Genomic DNA, 25,080 nt, shown 5'->3' on the forward strand with positions numbered 1-25,080 from the left:
GGCAGATCTGGTAGTCTGTGTCTGAGTACGTGGATATTTTCCAGGCCATTTATTACTGCTCATTCTCTTGTCACATCTTGTGTCTGTGACATCTCCACAGCACAATCGTTCTTTCCTCACCAGCAGTAGATTAAAGTGTCTGTTTAGTGTAGACAGTGAAAGAGAGAGAATTGGGGATGTATATTTAGGTCTGCAATTGATAATTATCATTGATTTATCTACTTGTTAGATACTTGATACATTGATGACTTAAAATTGATGATTTTGTTTAAAAATGACAAAAAATAATGATAATTACCTGGTATTTACACCCAAAGGTGTGAAAAGAAGCACAATCACACATTTTAGAGACTGAGACAAAAAAAGTTTGGTATGTATGCATGCTTGTTAAATGACTTGTTAAACAATATCAAAATGCCGGTAATGTGTTTCCAGTCAATTAAAGATAAAGTTCGGCAATTTGGGAAGTACGTTTATTTGCATGTCTGTGTAATTAGATATGAAGTCGGAACAGTGGAATAACTATCCTGGCTCTGTCCGAAGGTTAAAAAACCTTCTAAGGCCACTAACCATTGTATTTTATCTTGTATAAAAACACAGAAAGTCAGTGCATCCGACCAAGAAATTGTCTGGCACAATTTAGTGTAATGTTTTTTTACATGTTTGGTTTTTGTAGATTAAGTGAATGAGATATTTAAGTATATACAAACAAGGACTTTGTTACCTTTTGAAATAACTCTAACTCCCTTGGAAATAACACGAACAAGCAAGTTCCCCAAAATGTTGAACTATTCCTTTTAACTGACTAAATCTTTCAGCTTTAATTATGACTTTTTTCAGACTTAGATTCTTTACTTTTGTGTTTCCTGTTCAGTGACTATAACCATATCGTTAGGGTGCTTTTCATCACAGCAGAACTTTTCTTAAATTCACAAAACATTGTGTGTCTGAACTGAACGTGAAGCCGGTTTTTACTTTCAACCTCCAAACACGCAGACCAACAGCCACCCTCATTTACAAAAGACATAAATATCCTCAAGTGACCCAGACTGGGCAAGGTGTGTGTGTGTGTTTATGTGTGTGTTGATAGTGCAGAGGCAGAATAATGGCAGCTTTTTAGCCAATCCTTTTAGCAGCGCTCTGCCTTATTCCTTTTGGAGAGAAGTGGTGGATTAGATGCCAAGAGGAGGCATCTTCAAAAAGGCTTGTAAGTTATGAGACAGGAAATGGAAATGGGACAGGAGAGATGGCGCTGACTTAATGTAAACTTAAACTTATCAAGAGGAGGTGCAGATATGCTTATAGTTTATATAGTTTATAGTGTAAAGATAGAGAAAGCATTCAAATGAATGTTTGGGAAAGTCTTTTTAGCTAATCACAGAAGTGACTATGGATCATTTATGTAAATGAATAGTTTTGAAATTTGCTGTGAATTCAGGTTTGGTATCGTGTGTGTCTGAGGAGCAGTTTGGCCAACAGAAGTTCAAATAGAGAGGAGCGAGAGATGAACATTGGAGAGGTAAGGAGAGGATTGGAAAATGAAATGAAAGATTTGGCAGCTCATCTCTCTCCTTCTCATTAGTTTCTTTGTTGATTCAGTCGACAACAAAAGGTGATAATGAACATGTCTCAGTTCCTCACATCCCTGCCAGATATGGAGCAAGTCCAGCGGTTTGGAGCATCATAATTGGACCAATCTCAGCGCTCGGGCTTTGCCAGTAATCACAGTGTTGTAAATGACATTTCTTTCCATAGGAGTTCTGTTTATGAGAGAGTTGTCTGTGTATGGCTCAGATGATTCAGCTTGATGTAGCTTTTCTCTTCTGTTTTATCTAAACATCCTTCATATAGGTCTTCTCTTGCTTCTTTTATAGTTATAATGCCCGCCCTATGATGAGAAAATACATTAATGCACCTCCCGTTGAAGGACTACTGATTGATACCAAAAAATAATAAGAATCATCCTTTACGTATGGATGTAAATGCTCCATTACAACTACAAGTCCTGCATTAAAAATCTCATCAAAGTGCAAGTACAGAAGTATTGTCAGCTGAAAGTGACTAAAATATAATTACGTATTACACATTATTAAATTAAATGTTTAAGAAACATATTCCTGTTGTAGCTGCTCGAGGTGGAGCTGCTTTAATCATGTTATATACTGTTAAGTAGTTTAGTCCAGTGGTTCCCAGCGGAGGTCGGGCCTCCAGCTGACGGTCATGAGATGATTAATGGGAGAGGAAAGAAACATCTCTGTAATGTTTGCTTTTAATATCATTTTATCTCTATGAGCCTTAAATAAAACCTTTCTGAAACAATTTTAGGAGTTAAATGGGGAAACTAAGTATTAAAAGATTCTTTGCAAGAAATCACAGGTTTGATATCTTTGACAATGTATTGTACTTTATAAGCATATGTTTAAATGTAAAATCTTGATCTGTAAAGTAACTATTAACTCTAGCTGTCAGATAAATTCAGACAATATTTCCCTTTGATATTTAGTAACTGTACTAGAGTTGAAGTATAAAGCAGCAGCAAATGGAATCTGAAATATTTGGGTAAATAGGCTTTTGTTTCTTTCCTTCTGTGGTAATATTATTAGTTTTAAACTGTGTGTGAGGGAGGTGAATACAGTCGGCCTCTGTGATCTCTCCTGTCCAGCAGTTAACTGTTGTACATTTTAAAATTGGAATTTCCCAGCTCTTCCTTAGAAAATACTAATCAGTATTTTCACTGAAGTTTGAATTCTCATCCATGTTTCTGAGCAGGTGAAATAAAAAGGACATTTGAGTGATGAGGTCGCCATATTTTGCTGCTTTTTCAATGCCTGGCAGCTACATTACAGGAGGGAGGAAACCGTTCACCTGCGGCAAGAGCTCAGAAACTGAGGAAAAACTGTAGCCTGAAAGAAAATAATGTATGAATTTCCTTCAGATCAGCAACGGATGAAAAGGACTTTGTTGTTGAAAGAAGGATTCAGAGGGACTTTGTATTCGAACCATTCATCAGGGAACAACCTCTGGCTCATTCTTGAAAATGTGATTCAAGCACAAGGCTGCAAAATTGTTTCACTTCAGATTTGTGATGGGATTGTTGCTCCATTTATGATTATGTGCTTGGCAGCCAAAGTCATTTCGACAAGCATCGGTGGACTGTGAGAGAAAAGTTAAAGGAGGACACGACGCCTGCTGTTCATACATTTTCCAGCAGGGCTTTTAACAAACATGGCCCACTGACTTCCGCTTCACTCGGGGTGTACATCTGTGTCACCACCACCACCGCCAGCAGCCAACTCTCTCTGTGACGGCTCACTCTGTGTTTCATTATAGCGTAACCACACAGTATAGGTGTTGTCATTGACCACTAAAAAACCTGGTTTGATAGCAGATCACAATGTGCTCACAGGCCAGTCGAGGTGCTGAGTCAGAGGCAGCAGAAAGTTGGCTTCTTAACAATGTGGGCAATGGTGAGAACAGATTTGTTCCTTGGTAAGAAGGAGTGAAAATGCAGCTGTCATGTTTGTGAAAAAGGTCTTTAAAGGAAGTGGTTGTGTGCCAGTGCCTGAACTAATTCAGTGCTGCCTTTTCAAACACTCATAACTGTAACCTATTATACTGTAGATGCTTTTTGTATCACTTTTAGAATTAGAAAACACTCAAAGAAAGCACACTTTCTCCAGTGCAGCACAACTCTGTATTCTTTTGGTTATTTGAGTTTTAAACCAGCATCTGGATCTGAATTGAATACTTAAAACTAGAAGTGATAAATGGTCATGGGATATATGTGCCAAGTAAAAGCAGCAGCTCATAACTGAAAGCCGTATTTACCACAGCAATGTTGAGCAATCTTTTAGAAAAATGGTGAATCAGCTCCTGGCTTGGATCCTCACTAAAAGCAGCTAGCTGACGTGTTCATTGGCCGATGGTCTAACAGTGCACTAAATTTGATTGAGGTCTGTTAACAGGTTTTTCAGATATCATTCTCACCAGCAGATAAAGAGGACTGGGCCTCTCAGATCCATCCTCAGTGGAGGTAATACATGGCAGCAATTTGGTGTCACAAAGTCAAAGATAATAGTTCATAAGTGTACAGAGATGAGAGGAGAAAGGAGAGAAGTAACAGAAAGAAGAGTCTCTGGTGAGTCTTGGTGCTTATGAGCTTAACATAAACATACACAGACATGGTTGCTGTGTCCTTGGCTAGTGGGCTTCCAGCTAACGTCTGCACCGTTGGTACATTGGCTGTGGGGTGAATAGACATGCCGTTTATTCGGTCCGGCGGTCAAACTCTCTTTACTTTCTGTCTGAACACAGCTCATGTTGCCAGGCCGCTGTCAAGCAAATCTGATCAAGCTACATCCACACAGTCCCAATGAGTTAAAGTGTTAATAAATGATACGTGAGGAGATTTTTTTGAAACATTTAATAGCCGTGAATATTAAATGTTTTAAAGAAATATAAAAGATTTGAGGGGCTTTAATGCCAGAAGATTGTTTATGAAAAGGGCAAAAACGTTTGTTGCTTCTTCTTAAGATTAAAATCCATGTGTACCCAAGGGTTCATACTACAGTGTGAAAATGCTCAGTATACAGAAGACATAATATTGTCACTTATATTTATAGTGATGTACAGTAGAGGTTCAACTAATTCAAGTCTTTAGTGGAAACATAGAGAACAACTAATATGTGGCGCAACTTTGACAGATTGGCTAAACAAATAAATATACTAAATGGATTTTTATTTTAACCCTATTTAACATTTGGACTGTAAAGAGTTCTTTGTGTGCAGAGAAACTCGGTCTGAAAATAAATCAAATCACCAAGCAGCTCAACAAAATTTGCTAAACGTTTAAGGGTCTGACTGGATATTTTTGCACAACACTGCAGGTTAAAATGTCAAATTGTGCAAGAGAATTGACTTAATAGTTTCAGTGTGAGCTAGGTCCTCATAGTCCCCCTTGTGATATGATAATTCATTTATTTTAATGGTCTCCCATCTGCAGTGTCGCTGAATATTCAACAGTCATTCCCTTCAATTCCTGCACTGTATTAGATGTTTTATGTATGACTCAGTAACAGCTGGCGCAGGACTGTCATTAACTTTAGCACCATATATTTCTCTCCGATTGGAATTCAGATCCCATTTACTTCTGGCAGCAGACAGTGGAGGACATCACCGTGTGTGTGCGCATGCCTGAGGGTGTCACCAAAGAGGAGGTGCAGTTCAGGCTGACCGCGGACAACATCAGAATTGGAGTTCGGGGTTTCCCTCCTTTATTGGAAGGCCAGCTGTATGCACCTGTAGACACCGAGGGCAGCGCCTGGATCATCACAAATGTCAAGAGGTTTGCATCCTAGAATGTGCAAAGCTGTTGTGTTTGGCTTGTTCTTTGATTGCAGTTAGTTCATGATCACTTTCACTCACACACCTCCTATCAAAACCTTCTCACATACTCTGTAGAGCCTGCACCCTGTGAATCTCAGAAGAGAGAATTATTGAAGCGTCTGTAAAAATGTATGGAACATTGACTATGTGCAGTATCCATGAACTATTCCAGGGACTTAAAGAGACCTGAGACCTGTTATGGATTAAATCACCTTAAATCAGACCTTAAATCAGATTAGTTTACTTCCCATCATCACGTGTTGGAAATTTATTAGAAATGAATACATTACAGTTTTTAATCTTTTTAGAATACTCAAGAAAAATGTTAGTTGTAGTGGGGAATATTCTTCCTCTGTTGCGTGATATCGAGTACACGGTCAAGAAAATCAGGTCTTTATGAAATGGAAAATGTTTTGACAGGGTGCAATACAGCCATTAGTATGGTTGTTTTCTTAATTGCCCAGAAAATTATTCAGCTCTCTTTAGTGGTTAATATATTCAGAACAACACTGAATCACACAGTGTGTGGCTTGGATTGTTTTTTTAAACTGAGCACCAGCATTTTGGCACCTTATTTCATATCGCTGTGACCCTGGTTGCAGTGTCCTCGTAGGATCTCTCAAGGCAAATTGGTCCCTGGCAATGAGCCAGACGCAGAGCGATTCAAGAAGCCTCATGCATTAAATCAACACCACTGAAAAGAGTAACCCTGCCCGGAATAGGGAGACTCCCTGGGAGCGCAGCTTTCAGGCGAGCATCAGAGAAATGGGGAAGGCAAGGCCTCGCTCGGGCTGTTTTCAGCAGGGGAGGAGAACTGTTGACCTTGACTGGGATTTAGCTGGACAGTAAAGTGTTGCTTGTGTTGCCAAAAGCAGACAGGACAGGAAATGGAGAGGATGGGGTCCTAAGCATAAAGTGCGAGAGCTGGCATGGCTCTCGTGTCTTAACAACAGCAGTCCACAGAGCTGTGAATGATACAGCCTCTTATTAAACACCCCCTGATGATCTTGATTTTGCTCCGCTCCTCGCTGCAGTGGTGTACAGGTGTACTCCAGGAGTTGTAACATCGCTTTTAGGTGTGGTTACAGTTTACTGTTTAACTTCTTTTATTGTCCTGGGACTCACTATAACCAGGGTGCATCCCCCCCTTCTTTGCTGCTTGTAATATTTCACCATGCATTAGTTAAACAAAAATGGAAATTGAAGTGCAATGCAATTTCCTCACAAAAAGGACCCATCTGACGATTCCTTTAGGGCACAGCCTTTCCCACCTGCATGGGCAGCAGTCATAGAGGTATTTAAAAAGCTCCAGGGGTGGATGGGATTTGCCCCGTGATTGTTGGAATGTCTCAACTGACCAGCTTCTTGAGGGTCGGATGAAGATCAGGGACAATGCCTGTCACCAGGTTCACTCCACTTACTGCAATAATTGCAGAACTAGAACTGGAACTGATTAAAGTAGAGATGTTGGTGGTCGTGAAACAGTGGAGCTGCTGTTGTTCTACTCTTCAAATTACTTCCACTGTGATTCAGTGTGGCAAAAAAAAAAAAAAAATAGAAAAGGCAGAGGGGGCTGAGTACTTTTCAAGCAATCGTCAATGTGAGTTGAGTCATATCCCAGTTTAAGACCTTTCGTCTTTGTCTCTATTAGCTCTCCATGTCTGCTTCCTGTTTCTTCAATGCAAGCCCTCCACTGCTCCATTCACTATGAAAACATGTTACATAGCCTGTTTGTTATATTATGTTCTCTGATAATCCTTGGTTCATTTAAAAACTTTTGTGTGTGTGTGTGTTGTGTGTGGGAGACTGTGGCTGCGTCTGTCTGGCTGTGTCTTGTGCACAGAAAGAAAAATCTAAAAATGGTATGGATGAGGAACTGTGAGGTGGACACCTTTTTATTCTGCAATATTTATTTATTTATTTATTTATTTATTTATGTAGGCTTATCCCAGCATATCTAGCAAGAAATGTTACTGTCATGTGGCGCTTGGTGGGTGAACCTTTTTCCTCATCTCCATATCTACTGTATGCATCTAGATGCCCTTTTAAGCTGCGGATATCTCAGAGAATCACAGCTTGTGTTTTTCCCATAGATACACAAAGGACCTGGTAGCCAAACAAAATATAAAGTAGAGTGTTTGATTTGTTCCCTTGAAGAGCATTTTTGATGGAAATCCAGCTGGGCAGAGTGTATGTCTGTGTGACTGCATCCGGGTGGCCTTTTACAATGTAAATACCTAGAAAAAAACACTCCTATTGTTTGTGCTGAGCATGTTTTTCCATACCAATAGGTTAAGCTCTTTATAGACAGGCAGCTGAGCACCATCTTGCTGTCCTCTGTGCGGAACTGAATTAAGAAGCTGCCCTCTGCGTCCCTTTCATATCTTCTCATTGTTGCCCAAATACAGACATGTTTTATAACATCCAGCTGAATGATACTGGCTTCTGAAAGCCCACGTTCAAATCCTTAGACTGAAGCTGCAACACGTATGCAACCTGTCATGGTGGTTTTTCCCTGGAATAATTAGCAGTTAAATTTGTCTATAGTCAGATATTAAACCTTCATGAAAAACAGAAAAAGACATTAAATGAAAAAGAATGTATAGCCTGTTACAGTTTGGATCAGGACACCAGCTGATTGTGAAATCCTGATGCCAGTGAGCATCTTGATTAAACCTGTCATCACTCCTCACTCTTTTATTTGAAACGCAGAAAAGTTGAATGTAGCACGCATCTAATCTTCATTGTCCTTTTGAATTGTTCAACTCCGTTTTTCTGTCATTTCTGTCGACATCATTGCAAATTGCAGATTTTTTTTAAAGCTTAAATAGATGTTTGAATGAAAGAATGAATTGTTAAAACTCAGCTTTTGGCTAATTGGCTGAGTACACACACCAGCTGTACACCAAAGATCACTTGTGAGGCGAAGAAACTCTGCTCTGTATCACCACTGTACGATACTGTACATATCAGGGCAATTTTAGGCGAATCACCCTCTTAACCGTTATTTGATTTTCTTTAACTGTTACTTTTATGAATATCACATCGAGTTAAAACTTTTTATCTTCATAATTACATTAGTTAGTGTGACTTCTCCTCAGCACAGAGGAGGCTCGCACAGCACCTTGATTTACCAACACAAAATCTGACACACTGTCTCCCCGGGCGCTCCAGAGAGCATACAAACGGCCCCTTTGTTCATAGAAACTCTTAAGTACAATCTGAACACGAGAAGGACAGCCGCTCCCTCGCGTGTGTCTTTGTTCCGGTCCCGCCGCCTGCTGCATGATGACAAGAGATTGTGATTAGACGATGAGCGCCAGCTGTGACAATCAACTCACCTGGTGCTGCTCTCCAGAGCCATCCCCACACCGCCTGCCAACCACACCCCCCTCCACACAGTGCTTTCAGAAAGGCGAAAAGGGAAGCAGGGAGGGTACAATATGTATATGTTATAGACCAGGGAGGAAAAGTTATGAAATTATTTCAAAAGTGACACAATAAATCTGCCTAAACTTTGTGTCCAAAATTTCAGATCGCATCTTTCTAATATTTCACATGAATACAGTGATACAATTAATAAAACTGCATATTGTGCTCTTTCAGCATTCAGCCCTGTTCAGTGGATCAAAATGCAGTGGAGAGTACATGATGCGTTCAATACCAGAAAACATGATAACACAACAGCATGCAGTCGTATGTTATGCTGTCCTCACTAATGCAAAGCTATGTCTGAATATACTGCATAAAATAGCTCTGGGCAAAATGCACATATACAAGCATATAAGAAAGAAAATGTAATTCTAATTTTATTCCAATTCATATTTTTCTTCCATGAATGCTGATCTGCATTGCCGTATATTTGTGAAACAGTGACAGCTGATGATTAGACTCACATGTCCTTGTATTGAATTCGCTGTGGACCCTTCAGTGAAACAGTAACAGTATGTGGTCTCTATAGACAAACCTACAAACTAAGCCTGTGCAGTATTGGCAGATATGGATTTTGCAGTTGTGTCGTATACCACAACTTTAGTCTAAACATCAGTATAAAGATGTTTTGTATAGGGGAGAAATCCAGCTGAGCACACAGTCACATTTCAGGCTTCTCTTCTTTTTTTTTTTAACTTTATCCCTTGATTTATTCTGCTACTCAACTTCACACACCTCTCACTTGCTTCTGAGGAACATAATTTGCGTAAAAGCCATTTCGGCCACAGTCCCGTCAGCCTGGGTAACACCACAAGTTCTCCTCTCACCTTTCTCGTCAAAACTGCATTTCAGCCCTCTAGACTGCTCCTGATTGGATGTTTACTGGTTGATTGCATCATTCTCATTCTAAGTACACTGTTCACTCTGTAGTTCATAAAAATCAGACTCTCAGGCAATTCCTGTCACTGTGGAACCAGAGCTTGTGGCTTTTGGCTGCTTGAAGCATCTTGTAGAAGAGTAATTATGCCCACATCACGTAGGTGCAAGGCTATTTGAAAACGGCATCGGTGAAAGAAGGGGAGCAAAGATGAAGGTCCTAAGCCTTCTTTTATTGAGGCAGCTTTCCAAGTGTGACATTTAAGAAATCGGTTAGTGAGCATCTGTCATTTACATATATATGAGAGTCACAGATTATCTGCATTTGGCATGATAAGGGACATATCATAACACATGTGTCATACATAACACGAGTGTGTGTGTGTGTGTGTGTGTGTGTCCACAGCCTGGAGGTGACCCTGCAGAAACGCAGTGAGGGGCCAATGTGGCCGGAGCTGGTGATGGGTGACAGGAGAGGGGAGTACGTGGTGAGCGACGAACAAGCCGCCCTCATCCACGAGAGGCTGACACACCTCACCTCAGAGGACCTGGTAGGCTCACTCTTTCTGTTATACTGACACAACGTTACGTCACATTATCATGATACTGTCAATTTTATAGACAAGCAGTTGGGAAATCGTCCAGTGACAGAAATACCCAACAAATCAAGGTACTGCATCATTCTAAAACAACCTGTTATCACCTTAAAACAGTCCTGCTAACAATAGATATCTTAGTATTGTAGCTGAGGCAAAATCTCAGGTATTTCTCACAGTACATATCGTCATAGCGGCCAGCCCCTCACTCTTTTCTCGTTTCTCGGGAGGTTTTCTCATGAGGTCCTTTTTGCTTTTAGCATCCTGCCTCCGCTGAGGCCTCTTTTCTCTGTTGTTGCCCACCTCTGCTGCTCTGACCCCTCTCTTGCTGACGTCTTTGAGACATTCTCACACTCGGGCCTCCGGAGTCACTCTCAGCCTCGTCTTCAGCAGCATTTTTAGTCGCTCCCTCTCTCGGCCTAACCCTTCATTAGTATCATCTGGCCCCACTTGAGGCTCTTAGTGCAAATCAAGCCTTTTACATGCTAATAAATGCAAAGTGTAACCATAGCCTCCGTCTTGTTTTCCTGCTCTTCCTTTTTACCCAGAATGGAAACCCTGATAGGGACAAGCCGCCTTGTAACTCTCAGGAGCTGGAGGACTGTGATGGGTTCCCAGAGGACAGCTTCAGCCTCACACACTTTGACGGCGAATCGCTCAAGCCCACTCAGGTGGTGAGTAACACCTCTCTCCTTCACCAGTAAACACTTTGATTTTCCTTTCCTTCAAGCCTGAGCCCTCGTAGTTAACATTTTCAGTCATTTCTGTCAGCTCCTTCATCCCTCATTCCCCTCAAGTACACTGTTGGCTGCCCGGCTCACTGCCTTTTACGAGAGCATGCTTTTATTCAGCCCTGCCTCCAGTGACTAACCCATCACTGGTCTGGCCCTTTAACAAGCCACTTGCCCAGAGAGCTCCACAGAGGCCCAGTAATGAAGGAACAGGCACACCCACTTCATTTCTATCACCTCTCCTCTTGACTTGAATGAAAGACGAAGCTGAAGCATCATAGCTGACATCTATATATAAATGCTCACTCTGAGAATATATTTATCAGCGTCCTGGGGTTTGGTTGGTTTCCAGTTTTGGTCCGATCCAGTGTACAAGCTAGCTTTAACTGTATTGATTTTTTTTTTTTTTTTTTTGTGGAGCATTTTATTTGTTTTGGCAAATTAAAAAGTATCCTAAGAAGTAGCCTCTAAATGTATTATATTACTAAAAAGCAAAATTATGCGATTGACACTGCTCAGGCTTTAAATTGAGCCACTTTAGTCAAAGTACTGATCTTTATTTTTTACATCTGTTGTGTGTACACAACATCTAAAGTCCGGTCTGCTAACAACGGAGGATTTCACCGGGCAACACCTGAACACTAATAAACATGCATACAACCAGAGAGGTGGAGCTCTGTACAAGTCAAGTCGATATTATGATATCAAACTTTGTTGAGTTTTTCTGATTGGGGTGCAGCTACACTCTCATTAATGGGCTCTCATAATGTTACAGTGGGGAGCGGCTGAGTCATGTGCAACACCTAATGGTAAAATCCAGTTTTGCTGCTTCAGTCTGATTTTAGGCTGACTATCAAAGCAGTTTGAACATTTTCTCAATCTTACAGAGTGCAGCATGTCACTTGGCAGGGTTGTCGAGTGGTCAGAGCGACTATACTGTCATTGTACAGTCAGAGGCTGTCATGCATCAAAGTGGAGTCAAGTTTCCTTTTTGATGTCCAGATTCTTGTTTTTCTCCCTCCATTTCTCCATTTCTCCACACACACTGTGTCCAAGTCTTTCTTTTATTGTGTGGATCATTGCTGAGTCACATATCGATTCTTTGCTTTGTACGGGGGAAGGCGTGGACTTGTTGACTTGTGTCCAAAGATATGATATCAATACAGTCTATGACTCCATCTGACAAAAAAAGGCTCTGCATCAATGGAGGCCTTTATTCTTTATCAGTTTGTTGAAAACTTCCTAATATATTCTGATCAAAGACTCAACCCGTCTGTCTCAGCAGGAGGCGTTAGCTTTTTATGCAAAAGGTCACAGTGGATTTATGAACTCATTGCTGGCATTTAGTGTTTACAGTTTATATACTCCAACCAACAATAATTATTATCTTCAGTCTATGTTGTCAACATAAGTCTACAGCCACGTTAGCAGCTCTTTCAGCATTAACTTATGCACAGAGGTGCTTTGAGCTAAAATGTTAACGTCAGCATGGTCATGGCATACCATCCAGTAGTTGTTGAGACATTTCAGTCAAAACCACAGATGTCAGCCTCATGGTAGTATTAGATTAAAAGTCGAGGGATCACCAAAGTCAGTAGGACGCATCCTCTGGACACCGTGGATATCTTTACCAAAAATTCATGACAAGCCAATCAGCCGTTGCTGAGATATTTCTGTCTGGACCGAAGTGGTGGACCAAGTGTCACAAAACATCTGAGGGGAAAAACACATTTTTAGATATTGTCTAGTTTGAGTTAAGAATGGCTTTTAAGGTAGCATGCCTTGTGCTGTCCATTATTAAACAGGGGTTGCAAGGTAAAGTGCAAAATGCTTGCGTAATGCTTATTTTGCCTGGTGAGTTGAGTAAGACACATTCATTTTTTCAGCAGTGGCCTTCAAGAAGCTCTTGTGTGGCAGAGGTTTAAAAAAAAAATGCAATTGTTGAGCAAGATGGAGCCCTGTCACCTGTTGTGAGGAAAAACCAGCAGCTGCCGTAAACATCCCTCTCTCGGCATCTTTCCTTGAACTGTTCCACAGAGAAAAACACACGTCACGTGTTTCTTTGAAAGAAAAGAAGGTCTATTTTAGTTTTAGTAGGCTCACGGTTAGAAAGACGTGGATTTATTAACAGGCCCTTAGAGTTAAGATTATGTTTTTCTATTATGTTTCTGTTAACATACAAATATGACGTAAGTGTTTCCAGGAGCAACTGTAACAACCTTCCCTCTGTATTTTTGGAAACGTAGAACAATGAGCATAAGTGAATGTTCTTCTTCTACTATACTGTATATCGCAGTTTGCAAAAGCTCCATTTACCTGTGGTCATTGGTGGATGTCCATCACTGATGCTCCTCTCTCAGTTTCTCTGTTTCAGTTGCACAAAATAACTTCAAGTGTTGATGGTGAAGAATTATCAGTCAAAAATAATCCCTTTCACTGCGTAATGAAAGGCTAATGATGAGTATTGGATATAAGGTGCACCGGGCTTTGATGAACGGCTCGATGTGAATGCAAGCCCTTTAATGTTTCTTCCTCCATTTAAATAGCAAATAATGTAGCCAGGCAAGCTGCTGTTAAGTAAGGGGGGTTGTAGTCGTAGCTGTACCATCAGTCTTTTGAAGGACAGTGTGGTCTGTTTGTTCTGTGTGTGTGTGTGTGTGTGTGTGTGTGTGTGTGTGTATGTGACACTGGCCTGTATTTATCTGTAACTCATCCAGGAAGCATTACGTTTCTATTCTTCCCTTCCCACCCTCATTGTATCCGCCTCAATGCTTCAGCCGCTTGCCTACCCACTAGGACATATGCTGACCTTTTTTCTAAAACCTTTCAGCTTAAAATTGTAGCACCTCCTATTAATTTGGCACCTTTGCCAGTGTGCCTCTCTTTGCTTGCGATCCCAGTTGAAAGGATGAAGAATGGTTTTTATGTGTGGTCCCCAGAGGGAGGCTGTGAGTCATATCCACTGGACATATCTGTAATACCTTTTACAATGGAGTGTATCTGTGCGTCTCTTAACTGTGTTTACTGCAGGCTTTGGCTATAAAGGGTTTCTTGAAGATTAAGGAAAGTTTGAAACATACAAAGATTCTTTCGATTGTAGATAACGTCACAGAAAATCTAATAGCCATCGTTTTAATAGTTGTGATATTGTATGTGTATAGTCTTTAAATAGTCCAGATAATATCTCAACAACTATGACTACAACTATTACAATGTTTGAATTACAATACTTTTTTTTTTTTAGTACATGAAGATGAAAACGTAGCGTGAAGCTCGTCTCTTTCACAGTGTTGTGTCACCATCTAACAATAGCAGAGAGCAGTGAAGTTTTAGTGTGAAATACAGTGATACCAGATTAAAAATAATCTGCTGTCCTCCCCTTGGACTCAAGAGAGTGACATTAGTGAAATGTGCTTGGCACAATGAGGGAAAGTGATTTTACTATCTTATATTCATGGTCATATCCCGGACTGAGTGATATCAAAGGTCATCATGTGTCTTTTTACAGTCAAACAAAACACTCGGGTGGATTTGGAAGACAAAGTCCAGCTTCTCCGTCAGCTGTGAGTCTGAATAAACAGAGATTTGTCCTCTCGCTGTTAAGGCAGCCTTACAGGAACATGACGGAAGTGATGATGATGGAGAGTTGGCATTTCAGCTGTTATTACAGGCATCTGGCCTCTCTGTACAGATGCATTAGCTTTTGCTTTTGTAATACCAACCTCTCACTTCCTGTCCTCCATCTACAAAGCCAATAAACCCTTTGATGAAAAGAAAAAAGGATTCACTAAAAAGCTTTTTATCAGACTGAGAGCAGGCATAAGTCATTTATCCGGAGCACTAGCCCGTACAGAGTCCAATGCTCGTACTTTATATTGTGAAAATTAACCAAGTAACCAATATAACAAGACGCTATACTTTTTCTTGGCATAAAAATTCTCAACACAAGATTCAAGTTGTTGTTTCTGAAGCTTTCAACCACACCTCTGGGCTTCCTCAGCAAATAGAGTTGAAAGCTTTGAAAAAAAAGATTTATAAAACTCATTTTATTATGTTGCTGCAAACGTTGCGCCTGGTTCAGCTGCTTGGTTCATTACCAGATTGGTTCTGTTTCAAATGTAGAGGACATTGTTTTTTCACCCAGGCCAAGCTGGTCAAGAGAATTAAACCAGTCTCACCACACAGCACAATGTCTAAACTAAAATAATGAAGTAAAACATCAGTCTGATTATTGAGCCAACATCTTTTGACACTGACTCAGTTAACCTTGTACTACATATTGTAACATTTTAGTAGTTTTAATATTGTATATATTTTTAATAGATTTAACAATCTTGCCGACTGCAGGAGAATATTTTGTCTCCTGACAGACACCTGAGAAGATTTTTGGTGTGTCCAGCTCATCCACAGCCTTTAATAAAAATCCTCTCTGCTTATCTTTCACGTTTCCTATCGCTCTCTATGTTTGAACGGCGTATCTCGGTTTTGCAGGTAACATAGGAGTGCGCAGAAATTTAGATTCTGGATTCAAGAGGTTAATCCGATGCTTTGTTCTGCTGCTGGGAGGTAAATCCTCCTCATTCATTGATGGGTTTGTAAAAAGGCTAAAGCAGAGTAGAAATGTCCGCTGTGGTTATCTCGTCAGGTTGGTTCCGATTTACTTTTTATAGAGGTTTTGATTCTTCTGATGGGTCGGGTTTTTGAGGTAAGACCTGAACCCTGTGCCGCACATATCCAACCTTTTTTCGAGGCTATTGGAAAAAGTGTGCTGTAAATGTGACCATTACCAAGCCACAGAATAAGAAGAGCTTGACTTGGAGAAGGAAAACAAAATAATCTGCAGGTGTGTTTGATAATCTTGTTTTCTCTTTATGAGCGATGCAATTCTTAATAAAAGTGGCAGAGAATTGAGTTTGCTGCCAAAGAGAATTAGTTTCCGGTTCCCAAATATCTTTGCAGAGCAAGAACGGTAATAACTGAGTATATACTCGTGCCCACTGGCAGCCAGAGTCTGTGAGGAAGAGCTGAGAGCGTTGTTACGTCTCAGGTGGAAGATATTGACAGAGAGGTAACCTGATTTTCTCAAAATGTGAAAGCTTATCCATAAGATTGTGTCTTTTGTTTACAATGGGGGCTGAATGTGTCAAGTGATTAAGCCACATTTCTGTATTCGTGCCTTCTTCTTTCTTTCAGTGCATCAGAAGCAAGACTCCTTTTAAAACTTGATTAATCCCAGACATCACCAGACCACATGGAGTTAAAAAGACCAAGATTTATAACATCTAAGCTCAGGTTCCCCTCTTATTTACACTGTGAACTGTTTTCATTGAAATTGCTTTCCACCACGAATGCACCTAATGATTACTTTCAGTATTGACTGATTGTTTTCCCAATCCACAGAATGTCAGCAGAGCCCAAGGTGATGTGTCACAACGTCTCGTTCTGTCCGACCATCAATCCAAAACCCAGAGATATTCAGTTTACTACCAGCGAGGAGAATATTCTAATAGAGAATATTCAGATTTGAGAAGTTGCCACTGAACTTTAGATAAAAAGTACTCGAGCAGTGAATCAATAATCGGAAAAGATACTGAAATAGTCTGTAAACTAATCTCCTGTAGGTCTGTGGATTCCCCTGAGGAACATTTTCTCCTGAAAGGCATGGTGCTGTTGAGTTTTTCATATGTATTTCATCAAATGAAACATAATTCACCTCCATTTCATTGTTGTGGTGACAGATAAGATAAGATATTCCTTCATTAGTCCCATGGAAGGGAAATTCACAGCGAGTAAGCAAAAGTAAAAACGCAGAACTTCAGTAAAACAATAAATGATAAACAGTGGACAAAAATTAAAAATTAGATCTCAGCATCTTGGCATTTAAAACTGTGTTCAGAAACCATTATCATATTCAATTCAATCTGGTTTTGTCTTTTTCTTTCAGGTGAACTGACCCTCAGAGGTCTCCCACATCTAGAACGTACAATGAAAAAAGTTCAATTACATTTTTTTGAATGAGGGAAAATAGAAAATAATGATGAAACTGTTTTTACATGATTTTTACATCCGCTGATTTCTCTGATTCATTAGCAGACGAAGAACAAATCATTGAAATGATTTAAACCTGCAATATTAAATTTAATTCAATGTACTTGAAAAAAGCCGTAGTCCTCTAATTGGATGACTGAGGCAGCTCTTATATACAGTGGGGCAAAAAAGTATTTAGTCAGCCACCAATTGTGCAAGTTCTCCCACTTAAAAAGATGAGAGAGGCCTGTAATTTTCATCATAGGTACACTTCATCTATGAGAGACAGAATGAGAAAAAAAAAATCCAGAAAATCACATTGTCTGATTTTTAAAGAATTTATTTGAAAATTATAGTGGAAAATAAGTATTTGGTCAATAACAAAAGTTCATCTCAATACTTTGTTATATACCCTTTGTTGGCAATGACAGGGGTCAAACGTTTTCTGTAAGTCTTCACAAGGTTTTCACACACTGTTGCTGGTATTTTGGCCCATTCCTCCATGCAGATCTCCTCTAGAGCAGTGATGTTTTGGGGCTGTCGCTGGGCAACACAGACTTTCAACTCCCTCCAAAGATTTTCTATGGGGTTGAGATCTGGAGACTGGCTAGGCCACTCCAGGACCTTGAAATGCTTCTTACGAAGCCACTCCTTCGTTGCCCAGGCGGTGTGTTTGGGATCATTGTCATGCTGAAAGACCCAGCCACATTTCATCTTCAATGCCCTTGCTGATGGAAGGAGGTTTTCACTCAAAATCTCACGATACATGGCCCCATTCATTCTTTCCTTTACACAGATCAGTCGTCCTGGTCCCTTTGCCGAAAAACAGACCCAAAGCATGATGTTTCCACCCCCATGCTTCACAGTAGGTATGGTGTTCTTTGGATGCAACTCAGCATTCTTTCTCCTCCAAAGTTTTTACCAAAAAGTTCTATTTTGGTTTCATCTGACCATATGACATTCTCCCAATCCTCTTCTGGATCATCCAAATGCTCTCTAGCAAACTTCAGACGGGCCTGGACATGTACTGGCTTAAGCAGGGGGACACGTCTGGCACTGCAGGATTTGAGTCCCTGGCGGCGTAGTGTGTTACTGATGGTAGCCTTTGTTACTTTGGTCCCAGCTCTCTGCAGGTCATTCACTAGGTCCCCCCGTGTGGTTCTGGGACTTTTGCTCACCGTTCTTGTGATCATTTTGACCCCACGGGGTGAGATCTTGCGTGGAGCCCCAGATCAAGGGAGATTATCAGTGGTCTTGTATGTCTTCCATTTTCTAATAATTGCTCCCACAGTTGATTTCTTCACACCAAGCTGCTTACCTATTGCAGATTCAGTCTTCCCAGCCTGGTGCAGGTCTACAAGTTTGTTTCTGGTGTCCTTTGACAGCTCTTTGGTCTTGGCCATAGTGGAGTTTGGAGTGTGACTGTTTGAGGTTGTGGACAGGTGTCTTTTATACTGATAACCAGTTCAAACAGGTGCCATTAATACAGGTAACGAGTGGAGGACAGAGGAGCCTCTTAAAGAAGAAGTTACAGGTCTGTGAGAGCCAGAAATCTTGCTTGTTTGTAGGTGACCAAATACTTATTTTACAGAGGAATTTACCAATGAATTCATTAAAAATCCAACAATGTGATTTCCTGGATTCTTTCCCCCCATTCTGTCTCTCATAGATGAAGTGTACCTATGATGAAAATTACAGGCCTCTCTCATCTTTTTAAGTGGGAGAACTTGCACAATTGGTGGCTGACTAAATATTTTTTTGCCCCACTGTATATGGAAGAGTTGTGATGCCATCCATGTACCTGATGAAGGTCAGGCAGACAGAAATGTTGTGATCTATTAAATATTTCAGCGCTAAGTGAGACACTGTTTTCATGTTTTTATTGTTCACAAATCATGACCCGGGCAGTCAGTTGTCATTTAACTTTGCGCACACACCAAGGCTCTGCTAAAGCCTGAGTGAACATCTGCTGCATAATCAAAGTCAAACAGAAGTGGCAAGAAAATGAGTTTTAGAGTGGAGGAGTGATGGCTTGCTAAAAGGCTTGTCATTCTGTGCAACCATCAACCTTCTCCATATGGGCTGGTGGATGCTGAATTTTCAATGCCTGTCAAGTGTGAGCTGAGATGGGGAGGACAGCGCTGCTTGACAGCCTCTGAGACGTGTGCAGTTGGATTCGCGGGATGTGGGTTGACTCCTATTGAGGCATCGGTGTGAATGTTCAGATGTCAAGGAGCGATTATGTCACAGCAGTGGTCATTTTCCTTTCCAAAACAAACGGGGACAGCCTAGAATAGATCCACAGCACACACATGCAATTACGTCAAGCAGATTCATCAGAGTGGAGTGAATGGAGGGTAAATACATGGACCTCTATGGCTGTTGTCACAAAAAACATTCAGAGCAGTCTTTTTCTGAAAGAAGGGAAAGAAAAGAAGGATGTCTATGATAGTTGGGTTAATAAACCATAGATTTTTGAGGTTTACTTTTTGGTACGTGTGCAATCATAAGTCAGTCAGCCTGATAAACTCTGGGTAAGATACAAGAATGAAGGGTTCATGTATTGGATTATATCTGCTTTATATAATGGAGGAGGAGCAAAGAAATCACCTCCACTATAACTAGAAAGTCAAAGGTTTAAAGGTTCTGTATTATTTAAAAAGCACTTTTTAATGTATTTTCAACAAAAATACTTGTTGTGTCTACAGACAGTCAGTCTGAGTAAAGACCGTCTCCTCTCTGTTTCTCCTGCTTCATCTTTCAGTAAATGTGCGTGAAAACGTGCTGTTTCAAGATTTATGATTTATGATGTCATGAGGGGATCATGTGACCTCCTCCAGCCCTTCAGCAGGCCGACTGACTCCACCTCGCTGTCCACCATTGTTTTTTCCTCACTAACGCCAGCTTCTATAACACGAAGATACAAGTACTACAATGAGCAGAATATGGGACCTTTAATCTTCACAGTAGTTCAAGTGTCCATTACAGCCTCTGTCCTTGGTGCTGACCCCCATCCTGCTCTCAGGCCACAGATGGATAATATGCTGTAAAAGAGGGCGACAGGATCCAAACACAAACTAATTCACACCCACACCTTTCCTCTCCTCTTTCCTCCCTCCAGGTGAATCTGGGCAGCCATCAGTACCTGTTCACAGTTGACGTGAATCCCTCTGAAATGCCATGCCTCTGCCTCAGACACGATGTGGACGCTCTGGTCTGGCAGCCTCGTCCTGACCAACCCAGTAACATGTGGGAGCACATTGCCACATTCAACGCCTTGGGTAAGATCTTCAACTGCAAACACCTGTTCTGATGCTTCCAACCAGGCGCATAAATCAGTATAATCTCTGTTTGCAGCAGTATATCTAAAAAAAAAAACACAGAAATATACAGTAGCTTGTAGAATTTGACATTACATGCGATTCATTGGTGACGTCAAGGAGCTGCAAACAGAAAAATCCCCCCAAAAAGTGAGGACAGCAGTGGTGTGATTCAGCTGTGAGCCATGTTATGTTGTATCGCTTTGGTAAGGTCCTTCTTTGTGCATCGATGCTGACAGCAAACGCGCTTTTCAGTATAACAAACTATCGATGTGCCCAAAAATCTAACAAATATGTTGAATGCGTCTCTTATTTCTTACTGTCTAACAGCTGCTGAGGCTTTAAAAAAAACTCATTGTTTAAATCTTTGTTTGTATCCATTTGGAGTCATTTTCTGGAGTCTGACTTGAGATACAACCATTGACAGCAATGTTTGAGTACAAAGTAGCTACAGTCTACTATGGGAGCACTTTTTATTGAAATGCTGTGGATGTCTGTGCAGCGAGAAAGAAAATGTGACAGAACGTCATTTGCAGTGTTGGTCGGACAGCCAGTATGAGGACATGCTGATTTAGACATCACTGTTCAGCGGCCCAGTGGGTCCCTTTGAATGTATGTGAAATATTCCTTTAGTTACAGCATGAGGGAGTAGTTAGTGAGCAGCCTTCTCAGCAGAAGCCTACCTTCATTTCCATTTTTGATAAATCATGGCAACTTGAGTTGAATTATTCATTCTCACAGGTATTAGCTTTGTTTACATCAGCTGTCATGCTGCCGCTGTGCCTCAGGAGATGGATGACAGAATACTTTAAATTGCTGCAATAAAACTGCAATCAATGACCAGAGGGAGTTACTGACACTGCTCGTAACCTACACAGACACAAAAAGAAATGTATGTAGAGCATCTGAATCCAGGATCATTAACAGATTTGTCTTCTGCTCGCGATATAAAGAGGTCTGGATAATAAAACTGCAGAGATAACTGGATTATATTGTGCCTCTTAGCTTAGTCACTGACTGATGTGTGGTGACTGTTGTCTTAATTTAACTCCATATCTCAAATGAAATACTCAGGCTATCAGCCAGCATACTGATTTCTAGTGTCGCTTTCAATCGCTGTCTTCATTTCATTTATCTTCTCATCGTTCTCCCCTCAACATCGGCATCTGCAGCAAGACTTATTTAAATTTTCCACTTTGACATGTTTGACATCGTCGTTTATCTTCCTTTTTTTTTTTTAACAGCTCAGAGTTTTAGCAATCTGCCCATCTCTGATTCCAATGCATCATCCAATTTGAAGGTGCAGATGGATCCCGGTGATATTTTCAGAAATGATCTCAGAGAGTAAAATGAGGCTCAGAGGAAAATGGGCTGCATATGAGTGAGTGTCTATTAAATCAGCATTTAGCGTTTATCGGCTCATTCAAAGTTTTTTTATTCTCATATACAAAACATACACTCATACACAAAAATGTTGAAACAAACATTCATTTCATGGATATGAAGCTCAAATGATGAATTTCATAGAGAAAAGCAGTTTTTGAGAGACATGAAATTATATAACACACTAATGGTCTAGACTCTAGACGTATAGCAGTGGCAGCACGCTAAGCAACATATCCCAGATGTCTGCTTCCCCAGCAACATTTTCTAGCTCCTCATGGGGGATCCCATGGCATTCCCAAGCCCAGACTCCATCAAGTTCTACCCAGGGGTCTCCTTACGGTTGGACGTGCATGGAAAATCTCCAAGGGGAGGCCTCGCCCAGGAGGCATCCTAATCAGAAGCGTACTTTTGTAAAACTAACCTTATTAGTCTTGATGGCATAGTTGAGAAAAATGTCCTTCCCCTTTGTTATTGAGACGCTCGTGGGACCTCTGAGGACGCAGGAAGTGGGTAATCCAATGTTAAGACTGATATAATGTGTTTTTCAGCAGCAGTGGAGACCTTGGTCCAACAAAGGCTCTTTTCACAAACATCAGGTCTTTTGTCTTCTCTTGTCTTTGTGATATGCAGCGACCACAGACCTTGTGTTTTAGTTGTGTGTGTGTGTTGTTCAGTGATGGCAAATGATTAAAGTTTAAGGTATTTTCAAAAACCTCTCTGCTGCTCCACCGGAAGAATGGAGCACGAAAACTGAAAAGCTATGTCTGTGCTGCAGCTTTTAATGTGAGTTGAAACTAAACTAACCATCATTGTTTGATTATCCAGAACCCAAGGTGACTGCCATCGAACGGCTGGTTTTGTTGTCTCAGTCAGAAACCGCAAAATGTTTTACTTACACTGACATAAAACAGAAAAAAGATCTAAATCCTCTCATTTAAAAACTGTAACCAGCAAATGTCATTTTAGCTGCTTAAACGTCTTAAAAGACTGATCCATCATCAGCATTGTTGCTGATTAAATTCCAGTTTCAAATGAATCATCATCTGGTTTTTTTTAGCACTAATCTTTTACTTTAGTGAGGCATTACATCCATAGAGCCCCTTTCAGTATTTGTGAATATCAAACACGTATATCTCTAGTGGCTCCTCCTTCTAATAACTGAATTAACTGGCTCATTAATCACATCTTTTCCTTCTGTATTTAAATCCCCTGAATTCATGAATCTGTAAGCACTGATGAAAGTGTGAGAGATTTGAAATATCTGATGTTTTTCTACAGCTGAGCGTTTATTCCCTGTGCAATAAAGCTGTAAGAACTTTTTTATTTCAGCTTTGTGACCGTTTTTGTGAAGGCTAGCTGAGTAGCTTTTAAATGCTTCAAACCTTCTCCCCTGTGCACTAAAAGAAAATATTCTGTTACACCTTCTATTCTTCTGTTTTAAGTATTTAAAGCTTCCATTGTCTTCGTAGGCTACGTCCAGGCATCCAAACGGGATAAAAAGTTTGCAACCTGCGCTCCAAACTTCTCCTACGCCTCACTGTGCGAGTGTCTCCGCCGCTCATTCATCTACCGACAGCCGACACCGGTGGAAACCGTCCTCTTCAACAGGAAGCAGGGCCGTCAGGTAGGACAGGTTGCCAAGCAACAGGTGGCCAGCCTGGACTCCGATAAACCGATCCTGGGCTTCAGAGCAACCAATGAGAGACTGTTCATCCTGACCTCCGGTAACCTCTTTGTTCTAAAGGTCAATAATAATTGAATTTGGGACTCTGGTAGTTTTAGGTTTTCAGCTCAGCAACCCTCCAAGAGAGCGATCATTCCAAACTGAGGATGTGTTTTAAGATACAACTTCCTTATGTGTTAATTTGTGCTTCATCTGTCACCTCTGATGAGTCTTCTGTGTCATGAAATGTCTATAAGATCAACAAGTAAGGAACCGTGGTCTGGAGGATAAATTACAATAATAAACGTTCACTCGAGCTGAACATTTCCAGGATCATAAAGAAGATGAATGTAAATGATAAAATAACCATATCACATGTTTGTGTGCTTTAATTCAACAAGCTGTTGTTGTGAGATGAGTCACATTTGATGATACTGGATGTTTCATAGATGCACATTTCATAAATGTAGTTCCCTATTGAGGCATTACAGACATTTATAATCCCATGAATTCCAATTCATAAATAGAACTGTATACATCCTGGCTGTGTTACACTCAGGGCTGTTGGTAGTATTTTGTCAGATGGTCAGTGGGGGGTGGGGGAGGGTGCTGAGGAAATCCCTCTCCTTGGCTTATTTTACTCGTTACTGTAGAAGTATGAAAGAAGCGAACCAACCAATTTCCATAAATTTCCATGAACATGTTTCACACATCAGACGGGCTCCTGTTGCATTAGCTGCAATCTTGGACGGAATCTCAAGAGGCTTAAAAATTCAATCATGTCTGCTACCAATGTTTTTTTTTTTCTCTTTGTGGAGGTGATGAGGATTTAAATGGAAGCGCTGCTCTTCTTGTACAAGCAGGCAGGATTGCATTTTTATAGATACTGTTGACTGTTTTTTTTTTTCTTCTGAGCTATTAAATCACAGTTACATGTGCTACCTAGAAACCCGGGACAGATAATGGAAGAACATTCACAATTCAAACTTTTGAACATTTCCTCCAGCATTAAACGCTGCAGTGTGCATTACCTGTGAATCCTCTTTCTTTCTTTTTTATTTTACATATTTGTGCCAAAGCCAATATCCTGCCAGTGAACCAACATTTCCACCTTCCTTGTTCAGAGGTGACATTTTACCATTTCATGAAACCCTGAAGAAGCACACTCATCCAATCGAACGGCTAAATCCGAAAAGAGTCAAGAGAGTCACTAATGGACTGTTTTTTTTTTAAAGAAAAGGCTCATTTCCTTTAATATTTTCTATGATTATAACAGAAGAAAAAGGTGAGAGAGACATAAGCAGGGGAGATTTGGCGATGAAGGTTTCTGCAGGATTAGATCCAAAAAGCCAAGAGATTTAAACACAACAACACCTCTGCCTCCTGCCAGGAATAGATTCATATCAGTGACTTTTCATTTGACGGCCGAAGGCAACAACAAACAGAAGGCAGCCAGTCCGTGTTTGCTGTCTGGTAAAACCTGCAGATACTTAGAAGTTATCGGACAACTGCTCTAACCAATTTATTGATCAAGCTTGAAATTGCCACTGTCGTGCAAACTGGAACCATTGAGGAACAGTGTGTGGGTGTGGGTGCAGTCAAAGGCAGTTTGGCTTTACAACTCAATAGTCTTCATCAGGAAGGGCAATTTTGTGAAGTCTATC

At 40.6% G+C, this 25,080-nt stretch overlaps 1 protein-coding gene across 1 annotated transcript in view; it reads left to right on the top strand.

Moving 5' to 3' along the window:
- The window catches only part of nudcd1 (NudC domain containing 1), a 34,483-nt gene extending 10,051 nt beyond the window's left edge, over positions 1-24,432 (top strand). The window contains exons 6-10 of the mRNA XM_070846445.1: positions 5,137-5,344; positions 10,100-10,244; positions 10,838-10,963; positions 20,169-20,328; positions 23,223-24,432. Of these exons, the coding sequence (XP_070702546.1) occupies positions 5,137-5,344; positions 10,100-10,244; positions 10,838-10,963; positions 20,169-20,328; positions 23,223-23,512 (929 nt within the window). The 3' untranslated portion in view covers positions 23,513-24,432. The remainder of the gene's footprint in view (positions 1-5,136; positions 5,345-10,099; positions 10,245-10,837; positions 10,964-20,168; positions 20,329-23,222) is intronic.
- Positions 24,433-25,080: the final 648 nt, after the last annotated feature.

Source organism: Pempheris klunzingeri, chromosome 16 (genome assembly GCF_042242105.1).
Source record: "Pempheris klunzingeri isolate RE-2024b chromosome 16, fPemKlu1.hap1, whole genome shotgun sequence".
In the NCBI taxonomy this organism is placed as follows: Eukaryota; Metazoa; Chordata; class Actinopteri; order Acropomatiformes; family Pempheridae; genus Pempheris; species Pempheris klunzingeri.